We start from the raw sequence: 22,751 nt of genomic DNA, 5'->3' as shown, positions 1-22,751 counted from the left end.
TGTGTGTGTGTGTGTGTGTGTGTGTGTGTGTGTGTGTGAAAGAGAGAGAAAGAGAAAGAGAGAGAGAGAGAGAGAGAGAGAGAGAGAGAGAGAGAGAGAAAGAGAGAGAGAGAATATGTGTGTGTAAGAGAAAAATGCCCTTTGTGTTAGGATACCAGTCATGTGGCATGTTATGGTCTGTTGGTGGGGGTGAGGGTCTTGAGAAATAGGTCAGTGGGTCTTACAAGCAGACCTAAAACTGCATCTGCTTTCTTCCCTCTAGACAAAAGTATGGGTTTAACTCTCCAGATGAATAAGTACGCTCTATGGCAATGTCATATAACTCAATGCAAATTATTAACATTAACTTAGTTATGCCTGAAAAGCGCAGATTTTTCCCCCTCCACCAGCTCCCCTGGCTAATGACAGAAAATGTGTTAAGTGGTATTGTGATTTTAAAACATATGGAATTTGAAATTCTTGTGTCTTAGACCCATATTACTTGGCAACTCCACATGAGTCAACCCTGCCTGTGCTCTGTGGCCATGGACCCTAGCAACACACATTCTTCTGAAATGAGAAAAATAAATGATACTGAGCTTAATTAATTGAAAGATTGATTTCACTAAACTGTAAGTCACAATAATCCACTAAATGACACTGAACTCCAAAATGGAGAAAAATAAAACCTAATTCTAAACCAAAGTCAGTGTGTCAGTGCTACATAGAACGCTTACATATTCACTCTCTCACATACACACACACACACTCGACATATGCACACACATGCACATACGTATGTACACACTCTCTCTCATAGACATGCACACATATGCACAAGCCCACTCACTCACACTCATACACATGCACATACATATTCACACATATGTACACACACTCACACACACCTGGAACAAGAAACTACACATTCTGCTAGTCCCATGTCACCCTGTCAAGTCCTGTATGCCATAATCTCAAATGCACTAGAGTTTAAAGATGAGTCTTTGTCCAAAAGACACGGAGAGCCCTGAGTTGTCATCTTTAACTATCATCAACTAAGCGGATCTCCAGGGAGAGCAGAAAAGGAGAAGCCAAGTGTATGGCTGCTGAGTGATCCAAGGCTGGATTTTAGCAAATGTTCACAGAAACCTCTGTGGCTCGCCAGGTGCTTTGAACGCCTGCTAACAGTGATATCAGAACATCAAGCTGTTGACCAAGAATAAGGAAGTTTCCTTTAAGAGGGCTTTTTTGTTATCTTGTAGTGTCCCTCTCCCTCTGCTGAGCCTTTCTGGACTCTTGATTTCTTAGACTGTTTTTGACAGTTGTTCTTCTCTCCCTATTAATAGGATGGAGGCAACTCTGAGAAGCACAGAGAATCAGAGCAGAGGGAAGAGAGCAGCAGAATTCCCAGGGTTCTGTAGGTGGGCATGGCCCCCATGTTCCAAGCTAGCACCTGACCTTGCCTGTGTCTCTCCATGGACAGGCATCTCTTCTAAGATTAGTGAAAAATAGGGAGGGGGTTGTATAAGCCACAGATACAATATGCTCAAGTTCTTTAGCAATACAAATTAAAAATAAAAAAAAACTATTAATGTGGTTGACAAGGTTTTTAGACAAGGCAGCCAGCAAGTCAACTACTCACATCACAAGCAGAATTGCAATTTTATAAAATTGATATAAAATAGATAAAACTGCAGCAGTATAATTTAAATTGTTTTCAGACAAGAGAAAAAAAGAAAAGAAAAGGAGAAAAGAAAAACTCAGCCACAAAAAGAAAACTCCCACTGGGCAAAGATGGAAACAGTCTTGAGACAGACTTGAAAAATAAATGTACTTGCATTTTAAAATAAAATCCTAAGCTTACATTTGCTAGGGATGTTTCTTTAGGGAATCTTTGTGGGATACCATGCAAACAGCAGAGAAGACAAAAACAAAAGCTGTTCAAAAACAACAACAACAACAACAACAACAACAACAACAAAAATCCCATCATCCAGAAATTTAAATTCTGAAAAGGAACAGTAAGTACTGAGGATTCTTTGTCAGAAAAATGACCGATCACATTCCAATCACCAGACATTTAACATCCTCTAGTCCCTCATCATACACTCCAGGACCACAGGAAGCAGGATTTCAGAAAGCCCTCGTGCAGAATGACTTGTAGGCACCTGATGTTCTCACCTGTTTCATACCATCTATACATACATTAGTTTGTTAGCTCTTTCCAGACGCACTAGGCATTGTTTATAGAGAAGAAAGAAAATAACAGAACAACCAAACTATCCTTACACTCCCCTCTTTGCAAAAATCACTTCCAAACCAGCTATTCACATCCATCGGTTACAAAGTAACAAAAGAGTTGTTTATACCCAAACCTGGTCACTCCTTCCATTTCGTGAAACTTGCACGCAAACTGAAGAAACCCACTCAGCCTTAAAAAGGTCGATCATTTTGTTGCCTACAGCTTCATCTCTGAGAGCTCTGGCTTCCTCGGTACTGTCTGCGCTCTCTCGCTCCCTCTGTGTGTCTCTCTACTTCCACGAAGAGGGAGAGGTTTCCCTTCCCCTTTCCTGTTTCTGCGGCTGGATGAAGGATGAATGCTAAATACAAGATTCAAAGGGATTTTTTTCTTCTTCTTCTTCTTAGGTGAACAGTTGGAAATCTAAAATCTTTCTCTTCCGAATGGCTTAATATGCCACTCACTCAGCACAGAACATTTATATAAAGAGGCATAAACACAACCAAGAATTCGACTTAAAAAAAAAAAAAAGAAAGAGAAAGAAAACAACCCTCCCCCGAGCCTATTCTGTTTACTTAACTATTAGCACTTACCCTGAGGTGTGCCATAAATGCTCTATTCCAAATGTACAAAAGCCAACCACATCTCAACTGAGAATTAAACAGTTTTAATGTCTTCAAATCCATGCTCCTGCTCCAAGCCTTGATACAGGCAGTCACTGGCAGCGGTACAACAGTTCTCAACAGCAGACATCTGATTCTTGACATTTAAAAATAACAATATTGGGGAAATGGGGAGCTTTTTTTTTAATTAACTAAAACAGCTTGTGAGTGAGCGCATATCACCCATTGAGTGTATTGATTATAATGTACAGTGATTACCAGCCAGTTGTCAGTCACAGGCTAGATACATACAGACCCCACAGCTCTGAACACAGTCATGACAAGAAGCTGCCTTAACTTTGGTCTGTGTGAAACTCTCCAAAAACAGAAGATGCATTTTAATATTTAAATTCTCTTATTTGGTGAATATGTATTTATTAATATTCTTCAGTGATTCACTGAAGGATATTAATTATTGGTTACTAATTTAGTTTGGAATCAAATGAGGGATTTTGTTTTCCTTTCTGCTGGCAGGCTAATTTCACACTGACATTCTTTTATTGGCATGGACATATTGCAGGTTGAATGCACACAAGTTTGATGCAGAGGAAGACAGATAATAAAATAAACCACACATTAATATCTACATCTGAAACATATTACAGACCTGGAGAGACCTGGGGTCAGCTGCTGGCTGCCCTGCCTACTCTGCATTCTTTGTGTCTCTGTCAGCTTTGTCTATAAAGCCAAAGCAAACGAGGACTCCTGGGAAGAAGTAACAGTGGGAGGGAAGCAGAATGAATATAATAGGAATTTGTTAGGCAAATAGATAAAAATATCAATGATCAGTGAACATGAATATCAGAATGGAACTCCATTTTTGTGGGAGAAAAAGTTGTGAAAATATTTAAAGCAAATGTAATATTTCTAAAGTTGTTTTGAGTATTAAAGGAGATCTAGATGGTTTCTAACACATAAAGGACATGCAATGTAGGTTCTCTCCGTATGTGGAGAGGGTAGGGATTGAGCCTCATGAATGGAAAGAATTCAGACTTTAAAGGGAAAATAATGAGTTTTGGTTTGCCATCTTGCTATGTGCTCTTGGTCAAGTTATTCGACATAGTCTTCTAAATCTATTTCTTTTTCCCGTTGGGAAATGCTTTTAAAATTTCAAGAACAAATGAAGTAGCATTTGAGGAGCATCTGCTTTCAGCACATGTTTATGAATCCAGAGTTACAGGCTTTCCAAGTCTTACAGATTGCTTTAATTTGTACACTCAGGTACTCAATTTACAAATTAAAAAAAAATGTGCAGAGAGATTAGAGCTTTCTAGAACCAAGGACCTTGTTTTTCAATAGATGAAGTAAGCTCCAAAATCTAAAGGATGGTTCCAGCAATGTCACCAGTTAGTGGCAGATAGGGACTAAAAGCCTGGTGTTCCCTGTGGAATGGAGCTTCATGTGTTAACTAAACCTTGTGATGGTGATGCTCAAGTTGATGGTGGATCCAGCTTTAAAGCAGCCGGCACCTACAGTAATATTATTAGAAAACAAAACAAAACAACTGTTTTTGTTTCTCCAATTTGCTTCAAGGAAACATCCATACATACATGAAACTGTCCCACAGAGTAGATGGGGGCCGGATAATCCCACTTTCTGAGAAGAATATTACCAGGATATTGGATTCTTGCTTTTTTTAGAAGCAAGAGAATTGTTGGAACCCAGGTCTCAGGAGGCATCTCCTACTCTCCCTCTCTTCGCACTCATTCAGCATTCCCTTCCCTTTCTGTGCAAGAACACTCCAGCCTCAGCACAGGGGGCAGGAGGAGCGCTTGTGCTTCTTCATGTCGACTGCTTGCTGACATGGTTGCACCCCCCACAGAATCATCATTATGCTTTCACATTGAAGGCCTTCTACAGAACAGGAACCCAATAAATGCCAATGATTATTAAATAAGGCGCAACACTTATTTCAGTGCATATTTAAAAGGATAAATACACATGGATCAGGATTAATTCTTGCCCAAGCTATGAAAGAAAATATTAACTTTTTAATAGTTTCAAGAATTAATAATAAAAAATAAAGGTTCCATTGTTCTAGGAAGCAAGAGGGGAATAGGGCAGCAGGGATTGAGAGATGGATCTATTGTCCTCTGTGTGCCTAACTGGGTGACAGATATGTGAGTGGATGATTCGCTCCAGGTTTTTCTTATAGGTTTTTAAAATATTTTATTTTAAAAAAACCTAAGGAAGGTAAGTAATTTGAAAGTAGAGGTTTCTGCTCATGACAGTGTGAGAGCCACTGACATGCCTGTATTAAGTCCCACACTTGATATTAAATATTTCATTCTGGAGTTACTAAAGAATGTTTAAAGTTACTCTACACTGTCCTTCCCCACCTTTCTACTCAGCTTCCGCATGAAGTGCTGGATAAGCCCAAGTTTCAGCACTACACCTCCAGGTCACAGGTCAAAATGCCTCCGTATTTTAAAGCTTCCCTTTCTCCTTTGGTAGATAGTCTTATTAACCCAGCTCTTGGAACAGCAATGAGGATGGCGCACATTCCTAGAGCATCCAGTACACAGGACACTGTGGGTCATAACCACATTCTTTTTCCTTTGTCTGCCTTTGCACACTTTACCAATTTTTGAGATTTTGAATCTAAAAGGCATAAAAAAAGAAAGGCCAATAAATTTCAGTATGGAGAATGTAAACTTTTGTACAAGTTCAGGTGAGCATTGTGTTACAAACCATGGCTGGTGTTTGACCCATGGACAGCAACTTTCTTAATTCTAATTCTCATTTTGCCTACCCCACTGGAATGCAGGGCTTTAACAGTCTTACTATGGAAGCCTTTTTGTAGAAAACATGCCAGTTTCTAAGACATCTCTATCTCCTTTCTCACCCTTTCTTCAAGACTATTATTTTCTTTCTTTTTTAAAAAAAGGTTTATTTATTTATTTTGCGTGTATGAGTACACTGTAGCTGTACAGATGGCTGTGAGCCATCATGTGGCTGCTAGGAATTGAACTCAGGACCTCTGCTTGCTCTGACCCTGCTCGCTCCAACCCCGCACAGTCCGGGCCCTGCTTGCTCCATTATTTTCTTTTTATCAAAGTACTCTCAATATTGGATAAAATGTATATGCTTAAGTCATTTCTAAATCCTTAATTTTTTTTTTTTACTTTTTATTTTTCAAGACAGGGTTTCTCTATGTAGTCCTGGCTGTCCTGGAACTCACTCTGTAGACCAGGCTGGCCTGGAACTCAGAAATCTGCCTGCCTCTGCCTCCCAAGTGCTGGAATTAAAGGCATGTGCCACCACTGCCCGGCCTAAATCCTTAACTTAAACCCCCAGAATGGTCATTTCGTGAAGAGACTTAGGTCCTAGTACTACTTCTTCCACAGGTTAGCAGTATAACCCACTAAGCTTTTATTTGAATTCACTGTTTTTTCTATACTAAATGTGTCTGATGAACCTTTTAGCTTGAAAGTCATTAATAGTTTTTTGCCTGCATGTATGTATTGTGCCATGTGCATGCTTGATGACTGCAGAGGTCAGAAGGGGGTGTTGGACTGCCTAGAACTGGAGTTATAAATGGTTGTGACCACTATGTGGGTGCTGGGAACTGAACCTGGCTCCTCTGAAAGAACAGCCAGTGCTCTTAACCACCGAGAAATTTCCTCAGCTTTTCTTTATGATTTATTTATACACAGAACAACCATGTCAGAAACTAGGCAGTTCTACCTCCGATGATAAACACTAACATGCATTGTGACATGGTAGCTTCTTCTAAACTTTGGATCTGGGTCCTGTCCCTGTCCTTGCCCAGCAGTGCCAGCCTAGACTATTCTCAGGCTCAGGATAGGCATTCCTAAGAAAGCTATATTTATTAGAAAGGGTTTAATGAGGGAAACATGACCACGTTCTTGCTTGATGAATTTTTCTTTGTATTTCTTCTGAAGGCAAGAATGGAGATGAATGTGTTATGCTTTTATGGTCTCGTAAAAACTTTCACTGAAACATATGGACAGCAGGAAAGAAAGAGAAACGGATGCTCTGAAAGGGGGCGGAGCGGGGAACTCACGAGGGTCATTATGTGGAGCCTTACGCATCTTAGGAAAAAAAATACTGGAGGCAGGAAAAGAGGGAAGACAGCTCTGCCTGCCTGTGCTGATATTTTTATCCAGGTGAACCTCATTTAAGTGAACTGGAAGGAGGCAGAAGGGGAAATGGAAGCAGAAGCTTGGTGGCTGTGTGTGGGACTTACATGCTGACACAAATTGTATTTTATTGCACTGATGCTTTCACGGCACCCCCTCTCCTCTGTTGTCCTGGGCTTCTGCAGCTGTGCTTAGCGGGTCCCTAAACTGCCTCTGTCTCCACCTCTGCAGGGCATCATCCTGCTATTCTGTGTCTTGGAAGTGGGCAGGCTGGAGATAATTACCACAACAAGGAAGACACATGCGCCATACCTAATCTCTTAATAGAAATGAATGAAGCTGGTAGAATGTGTCTCCTTGAGTTTTCCTGTAGCTTCAGTTAACTACGGAAATGATAGACAATCTGCCCGAGTTCATAGACAGTTCAAAATTGAGCCAAGAGTAGAACCCAGGAGCAAAGACCACGCAACCCAGTCATGAACAATTTCACATTATCTATCATTTAACAAAGATAGTACCTGTAAGTACTGGCAAGACCGCTCTTGTTGACAAGCCTCGGACTTCACCATGGCCTGATCCATGTTCACCGAGGCTTTCTGATAAACCTCTCGGGCTCTGCTCACGGTGAGAGTGGAGGACCAGGCACTCTTCTTCAGAAGTGGGGCATCCAGCGTGACTGGCAGGTTAGCACAGGTGGAGCACTTGATGTCGTTGTTACTCCGGGAGGCCTTCACTGCCTGCTCGCTGATGGTGTTGTAGGCTTCCATGAAGTACTGCGAAGCAGAGCGGTCAGGGCACCTGCCCATGGTCATCACACCCGATGGCGTGTGGTAGAGGCACATGTCGCCATCCAGATTGTCATCTGAACTCCACCAACTGGGAGAGGTGGGGGAGGCGTTAGAGGCATTGGATCTAGCCTTGGACTCTGATCGCCTCTCCTTGCTCTTGCTGCGCTTGCCATATCTCACAGTTTGCGACTCGTCAGGGCTAGCTTTGCCCCCGTTGACGCTGCCTTTGGATGGCCCCTCCAGGGAATGAGACTTGGTGAAGAGCTTCTGGACCGAGTGGACCAGGTGCCGGATGCGGCCTGGGCTATCGCTGCGATGCTCCACAGCGGTGCGCTTGTATTGTAGGGTGTGGTAGCCATCCCGGCTGAGGGGCAGCTGCCTCTCAAACTGATCCAGCAGATTGGTGGGGAGGCGATTCGCCTTGGTGGCCAGTGTGCGTGGCACCAGGGCACTCTCGTCCTTCAGCTCCTGCTGCGAGGTATAGTGCCTGCGCGGGAAGGTGCTGCTGGCCAGCGGGTCGCTGAAGGGACCCACGCACTCGGCCTGGAAAGAATTCCGCTGGGTGTAGTAGGGATGGTCAGCAGGGTGGTGGTCTACCGGGCTCAGCAGGTACGGCTTGTGGTCTGAGTGGTGTGACAAAGAGTCACAGGCCGACTCGCAGGTGATCCCATGGTGGTGGCTGCGGCTACCCGATAACCCTTTCATTGCTGACTGGAAGCAATCACAGGGGTCATGGGAACCCGGTTAAGTTCCAGACCCGTCTTGGGCAAAGACCTGAGGAATGAAGAACAAAAGCAAGGAGTTGTAGTTTTCCTTGGTACTGTTATATCCTGCTCTTTTCTGTGACTGCACACCCCTGATGGGTTTCTGGGGGACTTCAGGCTGTTCCTAGACGCAACTTTCATGCATCACTGCAAAGGTCTCTCACCTTTGTAAGGGTGTAAGGCTCATCCCGGGACAAGGAAAGTATAAAATACAATCTTATGGCTGTTTTATTTTCCAAGACAGATTCTTGCTACACAGCCCAGACTGGAGCACTCAATCCTGCCGCAGTCTCTGAGGGATGGGATCATACTGAAGTTCCACCGCACTGGGGTGAAATCACTGAGTAAAACCAGGCTAGGCTGAGATCACTGAGTATCACCACACTGGGTGGAAATCATTTCCAAGTTCTTTGACACAGTAACTGTGTCAAAGTTTCCTTTATCCCAGTAGCTGAATGTATCTTTTTTTTTTTTGTTTTTCTTCTTTCTTTCTTTACATGATTTTAAAAAGGTACTTAATTATTTTTTTATTATATGTAGGTGTGGGGGTATGTTTTGGGGCATGTGTTGATGCCAGCTAAAACCATAGGTATGGGATTCTCTGGAGCTGGACTGACAGGTGGTTGTAAACCGTCCAAATTCAATGCTGGGAATTGAAGCAAGAGCAATCTTCAACCTCTGGCCCCAATTTACATGGTAATTACAAATTTAGCATATCTAAAGTGCTAGGTTTCTGAGGAAAACATTTCCTGTTATGATCTTGTGATTTTATGGCATCTCATGTCCACTCTCTAGAACCCACAGTATTGCCTGTTTCTGTCTTTCCCAGTTAAAGTTCCTGACAGCCTGGCTTAATGACACTCTTATATCTTTCTATCTATGCACGAGCTATTACTATAGGCACAAAGAAAGCATTCTGTAAGTGGGGATATTAAAAAAAAATGAACAAAAGAAGCTGGTGGCACATTAAGTCTTTAGGATATAACTTTGTATCTTTTATCTGTCATAGCTTTCTGTTTGAAATTCTGAAAGAATAATTATGGCACCCAAACAAGCCTGCATATCAATCCACTGCAGATCAAATAGATCAGAGATGTGGGGAAACTTGCCCAAAGATTTCTGTCCTCAGAGTGCCAAGTGTCCTGTAAACAAAGAGTAAGGAAGGAAGGCTTAAGAAATGGTTCAGAGGTTAAGAGCACTGGCTGTTCTTCCAGGGGTCCCAAGTTTAATTCCTAGCAACCACATGGTGGCTTACAACCATCTGTAATGGATCTGATGCCCTCTTCTGGTGTGTCTGGAGACAGTGATAGTATACTCACATACATATAATTAATAAATCTTAAAAAAACCCCAATAACTAAGAAAGTGCATTGGTTGAGCCTCATGCCATCTTTTCTTCTGGTTGCCATGGTTTGGATCCTAAGCAGTAGTGTGTTGAGGACTTGGTTGCTAGCCATCAGTGTCACAAGTAGGATACTAGATGGAGCCTACTGGGAGGAAGCTAGGTCACTGGTGATACTGTGATCTAGGATCACAGTTCTTGCCCATCTTAATTCCTGGCAGCTGTGGAATTAAACAGTCTTCTTCCACCACATATATCTGCCATGATATGATATTCCACCACACATCAAAACTCACAAGGGCTGAGTGATCTAGCATGTTATCTCTCCAAGACCATGAGACAACACAAATCTTTTCTTTTATTAAGTTGATTTTCTTGATTCTTTTACTTCAGCAAAGAAGAACTAACACATTGGCTTGAGGTTTTCAGCTAAATGTTCACAAGTGAAAGCAGAACAAGCAGAGGCAAGGCTCCCTGCCCTAAAGATGTGCATGGAAGTCTCTGCTCATGCTTAACTTACTCTGTAGGAGAGGTCATCCCTGCAGATCCTGCAGTGGAAGCTCACACTGAGTTCAAATCTGAGCTCAGGTTGTCCCCAACTCTGGAAACAGGCTGTGGACTCAGCAGGGGACCTTATTTTTCTTTTGTGCTCTTTAGGAGCCTACTGAGGTCATCCTGACAGCTTTTTCTTTCAAAGCTTCCTACAGTACAAAAATTGTCATTTTAAGCATTGTTCTGGAAAGCCAATTCAAAAATGTCATTTCAGTTTCTCAAAAGGGAAAGATAAATGGCCGGTGAGCACACAGGGTCGGATAAAATGCACACACTTGGCCTCATGAAGAAAGACACGGACTCTAGAGAGGTCAGAGCTTGCCTTTTCCAGGGGGCACATGGCACTTGTGAGCTCATGACAACACTGGCTTGTTCTGTCCATGCCCTGTGAAGCTGCTTACCTTTTCATCTGTGTCTTTTCTCTTTGTTTTGCTTTGTTTGTTTGCTTGTTCTTTCTGTCTGTTGGCATTTACGGTTGAACCCAGTCTTATGGCTGAATAGCTAAAAACCACTGATGGGAGATTTTAACCACTGGTCACTTGAAATCAGTTAGTCTACTAAATTATGAAGGTAGATACTCACTTTTTCTATTCAATCTCAAGTACAATGTAAGACTTAATCATTGATAATGCATGCATGCAGAATTTCCCTGAGTCATCCATACTGTGATTCAAGTAGCATCTCATCAGTGCAAATGTGGCAGTGCAGCCATACAGGGGGGAGACAATTCCCAGGCATCTAGGAATCAGTGAGGCCGAAGATGGCAGGTGAGTCGCTCTCTTGCTCCTCTTAGACTTCTACTTCTGCTTTGCTGTGGTCCCTGAGTTATACCTGCCTGAAAGTTACAGTCTAGGAACTTTTTCTGGCCCAGTGACCAAAGGATGTCTATACAAAGATGGTTTGTCTGGAGTGGGAAGAGAGGGGAGGATGTGCTAAAGACACAAAAAGAATTCATGATAGATGTGAACTATCAAAAGCTTATAAATAAAATATTTTCCACTGAAGAGTTGCTAAAAGAAAAGGAAAGCCTGGACAATCTTTTAATGAACCTATGACAACAAAACAAAAAAAAAAATAAGAGAGATTTAGATATATGTTAAATATAGGTCTTTAGCAAGGTTATGGTGCAAGCTAACTTATGAGAAAGCCTAACTCTATTAGTCATGATCATGGAAGGCGGTTCTTTTGTTTTCCAAATATGGACCTAACAGTAAACACAGAGCTGAGGAAATAGCTGGGTGGAAGAGGACTTGCCTAGCATGGGAGATACCTTACACTCAGTCCCTAGCACTTTAGAAAAGTCAGAGCTTACCTTTTCTAGGGAACACGTGGTATTTGTGAGCTCATGTTAAATAAATAAATAAATGTAAACAAATGAAATAAGATGGGGATAGTCCTGGGGGATTACACCCACATGATACATTCTGGACTCTACTGCACTGGTTCTTAACGTATAAAGTAACCAGGAGATGAGACTTCAAGCTTGCCTTCTGCAGAAGTCATGTCTTGGGTAGATATTTTGTGCTAAATGAAATGTGAAATTGGTACAAGTTAAAGACATGGATCGACTCTAAAATGTACAATGTTGTTTCAATCAAGTGTTCACTAGTCATCTCAATACACAGACACCATTTTATGGAATGAAATAGTATCTGAGGACAGGCAGGGAAAACGAAGAGTCTTTACAACCATGAATGATGAATTATGCTAAATGGTGTTACTAGTGATGATGTATGCCAATTAAACATATGCAGTGTGGTACTTAGTAAGCTTTAAGTGTGCTGCTTTTCATCCTAGTGAGGTGCACCCAGACCTCCTAAAGGGTGAAAGATTCCATCAGGGCTGAATACAGGACTTCACTTCCTTCTCACTGCTTGTAAAGGGACACTGAATTCTCACTCATTTGCCTCTCAGTTAGTGGTTCTCGGGTCTTATATCAGATATTTACATCATGGTTCATAACAGTAGCAAAATTACAGTTATGAAGTAGCAGGAAAATAATTTTGTGATGGGGTTCACTACAACATGAGGAACTGTGCTAAAAGGTTGTGGCATTAGGACAAGGTTGAGAGCCACTGCTCTGTGTCATGGTAGACAAGGTCAAAATAATGGCACTGCACTCTTGTAAACAACTGTAAATCTCCTTTTCTGGCCAAGAAATTTTCAGTTTGTCTCTTACTGTAGAAGATCTTATGCTGTCTTTTACCCTCTTGTCATTTTAAAAAGAAAAATAGATCGATTTGTGGTTAGAAATTTCAGCAGCATACTCGGTGGCTTCCTGTTGAGCGAGGCAGATGATGTAACATCCTAATGTCATTGACCATGCATAGATAATTGTGGCTGACACCTTCCCTGGAGATCCTGAATTCTCTTTTGGCAATCTTCATACTTTTCCTTTTCTAGCACACTTCTCTCTGGGACTCCTGTTTATTGCCCTACTAATTGATGTTTCTAAGTGGCTCCTGCATACACCACTGTCTCCCACCTGTGGTGTGGCCCATAGCACCAGTATAAAGCATTAACTGAGCATTGCTCATGTGCAAAATTTAGGGCTTGCTGCCGCAAACACGACCAAATGTACACAGAGAATCCTTACTGGCTGAAGGGGTTATGATCTCCTCATAAAGGGATGATGTAGCCACTAGAAAATCTAACTCGTGATTCTCTTTATCTAATGTATCCTCAGGGAAGGGAGCGGCTAGTGGTTGAGTTAGCTTTCAATTGGCTGTAACAATTTCCGAAAATAGAAAGGGAAATTGCCTCCTTTGCCTTCTCTCTGAGAGAGGCTGCAGTGTGTGGTCAACATGTCTTCATGAAGGTTTCTATGGCTACAGTGATTACCTCTAATTCTTTCTTGTTCACCATGACTTCAAAATTATTCTTTGTTGTTCTGGAGGTTCAATTTTGCCACCAGATCTTACGTCCTCATGCTTGTCTTGGAGAATTTGTTGCTCTACCAGTGACCATGAGGCGAGCTTACTATGACAGGAACATTGTTTTTGCTGAGTCTCTTTGCACCTGGAGCAGAAGTCTTACAGCACAGATTGATAGCTGAAGCAAGAATGATTACGTACTGCAAAGGAAAATCTCTAGGTAATGTATGAGACCCAAGGAAACAAACAAACCAGCTACATATTAGAAGATGCTGACAGAGGGAAATATCCCTGCAAAGCCAGTGATTCCTTATTCCATTTTGATTTCCGTGCACGTCTTTATTTAGAGCTGCTTGTCTTGATTTTTTCTTTTATATGTGGAGAACAGTCAAGCAGAGGCCTTTTGCCATCTTACTCAGTGAAGGTTGGCAGGCAAGCAATCACAAACCGTGTCACAAACAATGTGGGGGTCCCTGCCTGAGAGAACAGAGAGCATCATGCTCTGGTTTAAGAAGGTAGTGGGAAGAAGAAATCTTTACAAATTCTTACAGGGTCACACTACCTTTTTGGCATTCCTCAATCTGCCTGTGACTTTTATACCAAATTATCACATTCCAGTAAGAAGAAATAAAAGAACCGCATATCAAAAAGAACAACCTAGTCCTCGCATAATGACCACACTTCCTGGTGTCCCTTGATGTGCATAGGTGACTAATTCTGACTAATGGAATCTAATTGGAAATGGTAGTATGTGCCATTTCTGGAAAAGATTTCAAAAGTGAAGGGCGTTCTCTTTCACTGGAAGGCAGATCTGAGGGCTGGTCAAGCAGTGGTCTTGTATCAGGGTGTGAATACTACGTATTGAATGAGCATGACTAGAATACAGAATAAAGGTTGTGGTCACCATAGAGTGCCTTGTTAGCCTGTCATTTTGTTTTTGTGAGAGGAAACAGACTTCTGTTTGGTTTTTACCACTGTTCCACTTCCTTGAGGACTAAGAGACTGAAGCCCAGTCACAGAAGCCATGGAAGCCATGTCATGATGCACAAGCATACCTTGCAGTTGGTGGTACTCCACTTGAAGATTTAACTAAGAGAGTGACATGATCTTATGTTCTAAAAGATTTCTATGCTTGTCCTTAGAGAATAAATTTAAGGTAGGGAGTAACAGAAGGTCCAAAGGAACAATTATTTCATAAGAGAAGAAAGAATAGGAGGTAGGGACACCCTAGAGGAGCATTGTGATGTCCTGGCTATCAGGGTAGTTCCCCAATTCCTGGTCTCTCAGCCAAATAAGGATGCTCCTACTACAGTTTGAACACATCCCATACATTTTCTAGAAACAACAAAATACTCTGTTGAGGATCCAGCTTTCCCTAGTACCTTTTTCATAGTAATAAGTACATAGTGGCCATAGTTAAAGTAAAACCCAGTTCTATGAGCAGCCTCCAGACCTGTGAGCTAAAGCAGCCTGCTCTCTTTATCAGCACCTAGCCTGATGTGTTTATAGTAACAAAACTGGATCTGTATACCTAAAGGCATACAGATATTAGTGAAGCACTTCTGAGTACACACTGTATGAAATACTCCAATTATATTATTCAAAGCACAATGCTGAGCCATTTTATACATGCAGAATGTACTTTGGCTTTTCATTAACATTAACTGCTATCCTAATCACCTATGGTTTGATTTTATTTGTGAATACCACTTTGAATCAGGGGCATTTCTGGAACAAAAAGATTTGGTATTGTACAAAGAACAAAACAAACAACTGAAGCCTCTCCAATTTAGTCACAGTAGGCAGCAATTCACAGTCGCCTCACAAAGCTTGTGAAAGTCAGTTTCGGAACAGCGTTTGAGAGTCAAATGGTGGGATGAGCCCTTGAGAAAGACTGGTGGGCCTCTGTTAGTATTACTTTGGACTAACCACTGTGTGAGCAAAACACCACAGAACTCAGTAGAAGATTTTTATGTGGAGATGGCTGATGTGGCAAATTGTAATATGGCACATTGTCTTAGTTAGGGTTTTACTGTTGTGAACAGACACCATGGCCAAGGCAACTCTTATTATAAAGGCAACATTTAGTTGGGGCTGGCTTACAGGTTCAGAGGTTCAGTCCATTATCAGCAAGGCAGGAGTATGGCAACATCAAGGCAGGCATGGTGCAGGAGGAGCTGAGAGTTTTATATTTTCATCTGAAGGCTGCTAGCAGAATACTGGCTTTCAAACAGCTAGGGTGAGGGTCTTAAAGCACACACCCAGTGACACATCTACTCCAACTAGGCCACACCTAGTCCAACAGGGCCACACCTTCTAATAGTGTCACTCCCGGGGCCAAGCATATACAAACCATCACACATATTTATTTGGCCTAGACAGAGATGGCTGTCTTTACTCTGAGGGGACTAGCGGGGTACACTCCTTATAGGACTGCTTTCTACTGGCTTTCCAGGGCAGGCTCAATTGTCTCAGCTAAGCCTATAGATGGATGTCCTGGGAATGAGACAGAAGAATGTGATCACCTTGATCAGCAGTGGTCAAAAAATGCTCTTTTCCAGGGGATACCATATCTTTTGGGGTGCAGCTACTTTCAGAATATTGACAAGGGAAGAGTAAGAGCCATCGGAATCTGCCCCAAAAGTTGAGCAAAACTTGCAAGTGACTGCTTAATCAGGAATACACAAAGACTGATGGCAGAATAGAGCTGTTTAATGGGATAAAAAGCAGCCGTGGTGGAAGGTGGGAAAACTGGAAACAAAGACACCTCAAACAAGGCAACTTGGAAAAAAGCCATGGAAAACAGACAGATAAAAACTGAGTGTGCTCTGTCTGCATTTCTCATAACTAGCTAAAGAGTCTGGTGGGCATGTTCTAGACAAGCTCACACAGAACACACACACACACACACATACACACACACACACACACACACACACACACACACACACACACACACACATGCACACCTCTGAATAATGCTTCCTTTTATAATCCCCTTTAAAATTTGATTGTTTGTTCTCATCAAGTTTGTAATACAATTCTAATTTCCTGAGTACTGAGGCCTCAATGTGCCTGAAGCAAGGTCCCTTTGTGATAGGCATTCAGTCAGCAGCTGCACTTGGGAAGTTTTCTCCTAGCCACAGCATCTGCTGAGGACACCCTGGCTGGGTTTGTTGAGGCAATCACCATGTTTCCTGAGCTGACTGAGCAGAGTTTGAGAACTAAGCTCCAGGGGAGGAGGGTATTTGTGCAGAGGCTTGCTCGGGCAATCCAGATGTTCCCTCTAGAGAGTCAAGTGGAAATCTTTGTGAGCTTAGGCAAGGCCAAGGCAAGGAGCATCTACAGGGGTGCTATAGGAAGGAAGAGCTGTCTACTATTTAAGCTACGGGACAGCAAGGCCATTGGACCTGCAGGAGGAGAAAGTGTGAAGGAGAGAAATCAGTCTAGAATCCATGAAGCTCTGGGAATAAATAAACGAAAAATGTCTCCTAAATCTTTCTGGTCTAGGCAGTCAGTTCCCTGCCTGGTGTGGCTGAGATCTTGTAGCAGTTTGTGGCAGAAACACGGTAGCCCAGAAAAACTTATATACATACATAAAGGGAACCCCTCTTCAAAGCTGGAGTAACCACAAGCGGACCAGAAACTACTGTCAGTGGTCTGTGTTCGTGTGGGCACATTGTGAGTTCTCAGCATTAACTCAGTCGGAACTGGCTGAGGTATCTTTCTATGGCCTCACACTGACTACTTATCAAGTGTGATTCTTTATGCACAGTCATTCAGATTTTATATCGTGCCTGTTTCCATGACCAGGAGATGGCCAGATGCTTCGAGGAGGTGGGAGGAGCAGCTGCTCTGTGTCTCGCAGACTCACTTTCCTCTGGTGACTTAGGCCTCCCTGGATTCTCCTGTGGTTCATGTTAGTGGGACTCAGACTTTTGACTCCTCAGCCTTTTCCTTTTGCTTCCCTCAGGGGACAGTTTTCAAGATGCTGCACTTTAATCACTGCACGTCAAACAACTCAACTTATTCTCACTTTTTTCATCGTAGCACCAACTTCTCTTCTCTCGAGGACTCCTACACCCAATCTTACATTTGAAACAAACAAACTCATCTCCACTAAACATTCTACAAACATGTTTGCGGGTGGAGAAGGAATTCGTTTCTGGGTTAAAGTCTTAGGACCAAAATTCTGATAGAGAGAATTAGCTAGCAATTCCATACATCCACCTGTCCTTTTACTGTTCTGGTATGAAACCACATCAAGTAATGCATATAGATCGATTATTTGTTAAGAAACTATGTGCTCAACGTTCACTGAGCACAGTAAAAGGAATTGGGGGTTCTTAACATTTCATTATCAACACCCTTCCTCCATTGTATCTCAGATTCCTTCACTCTGGGTCTTCCTGTCCCTGCCAGCTGCTCTCATAGCTGCTTCTACTTCTTCAATTCTAGTTTACCAGCCCAGGGGACACAGCAGACCAAACTTTCTGTCATCTCCTCTGCTCTGAGGTATAGCTTATTGATTCTGGACAATGTAAATCAAGGAGAGATGTCACCATGTTCTTGCCCCTTCACACAGAAGCTGCCGAGCATCCCTGGGGATAAGACTAGTGCAGTCTCAACTCTCCTTTCAAAGCCTATTAGGATTACCATCCAGATTCTTCTGTTATGGCCATTCTGAGTCCTTGAACCCTCTCATTCCTCATTTGTGAGGACCGGCTGAAAGAAGAGCTGATAAAAGCCAACAGAGTAAAAATGAATAGGGTCTGTGCCTCCAGTGATCATCTACCAAGTGAACACTTTGAGCTATCTATCAGCACATTCTGAGTGCTTCAAGTGTACGGTGTCTGTTAGTTTTTAAATACTCGTATGTGGTAGGAACTCTAGAACTCTATTCATACCCAAGGTGGATATATTCTAAGACCCCCTGATAAATGTCTGGAACCTCTGATAGTACTGAACCCTGTATAAGCTGTGGTTTCTTCTATACACATTTGTGTTAAAGTTTAACTTATAAATTGGGAACAATGTGAAACCAACAACCATAAAATATAATAGTCATTAGTAACCTCAGCATATGAGTTTTTTCCTTTCCTAACTATGCCAATAAGCTCACCTGAAGGGAACACTTAATGCCTTCGGTTTGGTATACTCAGATTGCCAGTATTTCTACTCTTGCCCTTTAGGGAATTATTAAAACCTATAAAATAAAAATTATGGTTACTAGGACCACTCACACATGGGGATCGATGAAGCAGGCAAGGAAGTTCAGAATATCACTCAGGAAAGCAAACATCACTCAGGAAATCTTCACTCAGCACTTCAGGGAGTTGACTATGGAGTAATTGGAATTTAGAAAAATAAAACTATGTGTGTGGTGGTTTGAATGAAAATGGCCCCGTAGGCTCACAGAGAGTGGCACTATTAGGAGGTGTGGCCTTGTTGAAAGAAGTGTGTCACTGGGGGGTGGGGTTTGAGGTTTCAGAAGCTAAGGCCAGGCCCACTATCTTTTCCTGGTGCCTGTGGATCCAGATGTAGAACTCTCAGCTTCTCCTCCAGCATCATGTCTGCCTGCATACTGCCATGCTTCCCAACATGCTGATAATAAACTAAACCTCTTAGTCTGTGAGCCAGCCCCAATTAGATGTTTGTCTTTATAAAGAGTTGCTGTGGGCATGGTGTCTCTTCACAGCGATAAAAACATTAACTTAGACAGTGTGTAAAGGGTGATTATACTTTTTGGATAAAGAAGTAGACTTTCAAATATTAAGTGATTTACCCACAACCATGAATTAATAAATTTTGAATGTACAATGCTTTCAACAAGTATGTTATGACAACTCTTCTTATCTCCTTTAAACACATACACATTCACACAGAGACACTCCCACAACTGCTTACCCATACAGACACATACACATATGCACACAGAGACACAGACACAAATATACACACAGACATATATACACACTCACGCAGAGACACACATTCACACTCATAGACACACACAGAGACACTCATACAAACATTCACACAGACATATACACACACTCATATAGAGACACAATATTCCCATACACAGACATACATTCAAACAGACATACACATGCACACATGCACACTCACACAGAGACATATATGCACACACATTCACATAGACAAACATAGACACACAAAGATACACACTCACACAGATACACATACACACTCACACAAACACAAATCTACTCAGTGACACATACACTCACATAGAGACACACACACAGACACACACTTGCTCATACACACGGTCTTTGGTAATTCTATTAGCAGGCTTATCATGTTATTCATTATCTGATTATACCATTCTTAAACTTTTAATTGTTCTCCTACATCCATGGAATATAACATCAGTCTTCCAATCTGGCTCACTGCAGGTATCTCCATATCTGCCATGGGCCTTGCAGACAGCCTTGTCTCCTGTCCCCTCAGCCTTTCTGAGGTTTTGGCAAGGCTACGCTCCTTGCCCCGTTCGCAGATGCTCTGTGCTCAGTGCTGCCTGCCTCTGCATAACATCGCTTCCATTCCTTCTTCTGAGTAGGTACAAACATAGCCTCCCCTGGAACATTACATGGCTGAAGGAAGCATGGGGTTGATAGGCCTTATCTAATTAATCATTTAGTTGAAAACAAATCACACAGACATGACAGTCACAGGAAAATGCAAGTCAGAATCTCATCGGACACTGAATACTGCACATGTTCTGTGGCAAGTTAAAAGCTTTTGGGAAGAGCATCCTGGAAGATGAAAAGCTAAGGGGTTCCGAGACATTTCAATCTAGAAGCTGCACTAGCACACACTTCCTTCAGACGATGGCAGGTTCATAGGGCCGTGTGAACTTGTCTCCGTATTTTCAAATCTCATTGCTTCATCTTTCCTCTGATTTTTTTATTTTTGTTTTAAAGACAGGTTCTTATTATGTTGTCATCGCCCTGTCAGACAAATCCTGCCATATGGACCAGATTGGTTTCAAAATTGAGGTGATCCTCTGACTCTGCTTCCTAGGGAGGGATTATGAACATGCACCACCATGCTTGGTTCCTCTGAAGTATTGAGTTCTTCCATTTCTGCCTTTAATATGGCCTTCCATACTACTACCAACGCATTGGCCAGAGCCCCTGAGACCTACGAATCTGACATCATTTAATCCTTCGACTGAGATCCTTGCATGGAACTGCTCTTGGACCTTCCCTAAATAGCTACACTTTTCCTCCCTGTAGGGACACCAAGTGCCTCAGCAAGGACTGACTTGAATGAGGTGCATGGGGGAGTCCCCCTCAGGTTTTAGTATTAGCCAAACTGCATCTCAGAATCTGCCTTTCACCTTGGAGATCCAGTGTTCCTGTAGGACAAGGGTGTTTCCAGATCAGAAAATTTCCTTAAGCTCTTCTAGATGATACACACAGTCTTGTAAGCCATGGAACCCTTCATGGAAACACTACACTAGAGTAGCAAGAGAGTCGCAAACAGGAGTATACATCAGAATCAGATAGAAGACCTGTTAAGACCCTGCTGCCTCCTGGGTCCACTCTCACAATTTGTGGGGTGCTTCCCAAGAACTAACAAATTCCATGGCTAGGTTTATACTGGCCCTGTAACTCTACAGTAGGCCGGAGAAACTCAACAATTTGTGTTGGAGGAAAGTTTGTTGAGTGCATTTTGCAGAACTAACACCCACTCCTATGTTATGTTATTGCACACTATTTCTCCTTTCATAAAACTCTGGGAACATCTGCTCTAGATTATTTCCCTGCATGCACCTCTCCTTTTGCACAGCATGCAGTTCCACCAGGCATAGGAAGGCCTCACCAATGCTCTTTTCAGAGTTCCACAGGGAAGCCCCCAAATACACACACTCAGCAAGAGTTAGACAAACAAGCACATGATTAGGAGTCTCCATAATGCAAAACACTTTTCCCCCCCCTCCTAACTTGTGCTAATTTATACATGAAATGAGATTCATAATTCTAGAAATGATGTGTTTTCCATACAGGTGCCACACACAGCTGAGGTGTGTGTTGAGTTCCGAGCAAGGGCTAATGAAGACAGCCAGAGCCTACTCTGCTGTCTCATCTGTTTCCACACACCGGCTGCAGCTGTTGGGGGAGGCCATTCAACCTCCTTTCCTCTCCTCAGCAGTTACACTCTCTGGGTACAATAGCAATAATTGAGGAAACTGTTGGAGACATTTTTCTGTATCTCTGAAGGCAATGACCTTTACTTCAAATCCAGCTTTGAGTTCAGTTCTGGGGGATTCAATGCTTCTTCTGACCTCTACAGGCTTCTCTACAGACCCAGTGTGCATATACGCAACTCAGACACATGCATACAAAATAAACACGTAATTTAAGAGGGCATTTTTCCTCTCCCTATGTGAGTGTCAAGGTGGTTATCCTTCTGAAAGAAGTGAATGCTTCATTTCCTCATGAAAGCCAAGGGTGAACGGGTGGCCTGCAGTTGCAGCAGAGATCTCAGCATGGGTTATCCTAGCCCTCAGGAGTGACTGTGGTCAGGATGAGCACTGAGCAGCTGAGAAGTAGCTTCCAAGGGCAATGGGGGCAGGCAGGGGGACAGTGTGGGCATTGTTCCTTAGTAGGAAGCAGTGCATTTTTGTGTTGACAAAACCTTTGCCTGCATAGGAAATGAGTCATATGAGCACAAGTCTGGGTGGCTCTTGCCCTATGTCTTACTGCCGATGTGTTAGGGTGAGGACTGGCTGGATTTTACACCTATCACCTGTTTTAAACACAATTAGCTTTCTGCACCTTTCAGTTGAAGCAATCACTTTTGAATTATTTAACATGAGTTTTCTCTTAAGGTTTATTTTTGTTTTGAACTTGAGAATTAGACCAGGTCACTATAAAACTACCTCCTACTGTGATGCTTTGTATATGCTCAGCCTAGGGAGTGGCACTATTTGGAGGTGCAGTCCTATTGGAGTAGGTGTGTCATTGTGAGTGTGAGCTATAAGACTCAGATCCTAGCTGCCTGGAAGCCAGTATTCTGCTAGCAGCCTTCAGATGAAGATGTAGAACTCTCAGCTCCTCCTGCACCATGCCTGCCTGGATGCTGCCATGTTCCTGCCTTGATGATACTGGACTGAACCTCTGAACCTGTAAGCCAGTGCCAATTAAATCTTGTCCTTATAAGAGTTGCCTTGGTCATGGTGTCTGTTCACAGCAGTAAAACACTAAGCCATCTACTGTCATCAAAGTACTGCTCTGGTCATGGTGTCTTCTCATAGCAGTAAGACCTTGACTAAGACATCTACTGTCACCAGAGTACTGCTCTGGTCATGGTGTCTTCTCATAGCAGTAAGACCCTGACTAAGACATCTACTGTCACCAGAGTACTGCTCTGGTCATGGTGTCTGCTCACAGCAGTAAACCCTAACTAAGACATTT

At 42.5% G+C, this 22,751-nt stretch overlaps 1 protein-coding gene across 8 annotated transcripts in view; it reads right to left on the bottom strand.

Annotated features, from left to right (window-relative positions):
- Positions 1 to 22,751, bottom strand: part of Dlgap1 (DLG associated protein 1) — a 791,008-nt gene that overhangs the window by 293,389 nt on the left and 474,868 nt on the right. For 6 of the 8 annotated variants that reach the window (XM_031368694.1, XM_031368695.1, XM_031368696.1 and 3 more), the window contains one exon: positions 7,502 to 8,545. In XM_031368694.1, coding sequence (XP_031224554.1) covers positions 7,502 to 8,476 — 975 coding nt within the window. In that variant the 5' untranslated portion in view covers positions 8,477 to 8,545. Of the gene's footprint in view, positions 1 to 2,348; positions 2,599 to 7,501; positions 8,546 to 22,751 lie in introns of those variants that run through there. The other 2 variants (XM_031368699.1, XM_031368700.1) reach the window with 2 other exon arrangements.

The sequence above is a fragment of the Mastomys coucha genome, unplaced genomic scaffold (assembly GCF_008632895.1).
Source record: "Mastomys coucha isolate ucsf_1 unplaced genomic scaffold, UCSF_Mcou_1 pScaffold14, whole genome shotgun sequence".
In the NCBI taxonomy this organism is placed as follows: Eukaryota; Metazoa; Chordata; class Mammalia; order Rodentia; family Muridae; genus Mastomys; species Mastomys coucha.
The sequence above is the reverse complement of the archived record's forward strand: the minus strand, read 5'-3'. Positions and strand labels throughout refer to the sequence as shown.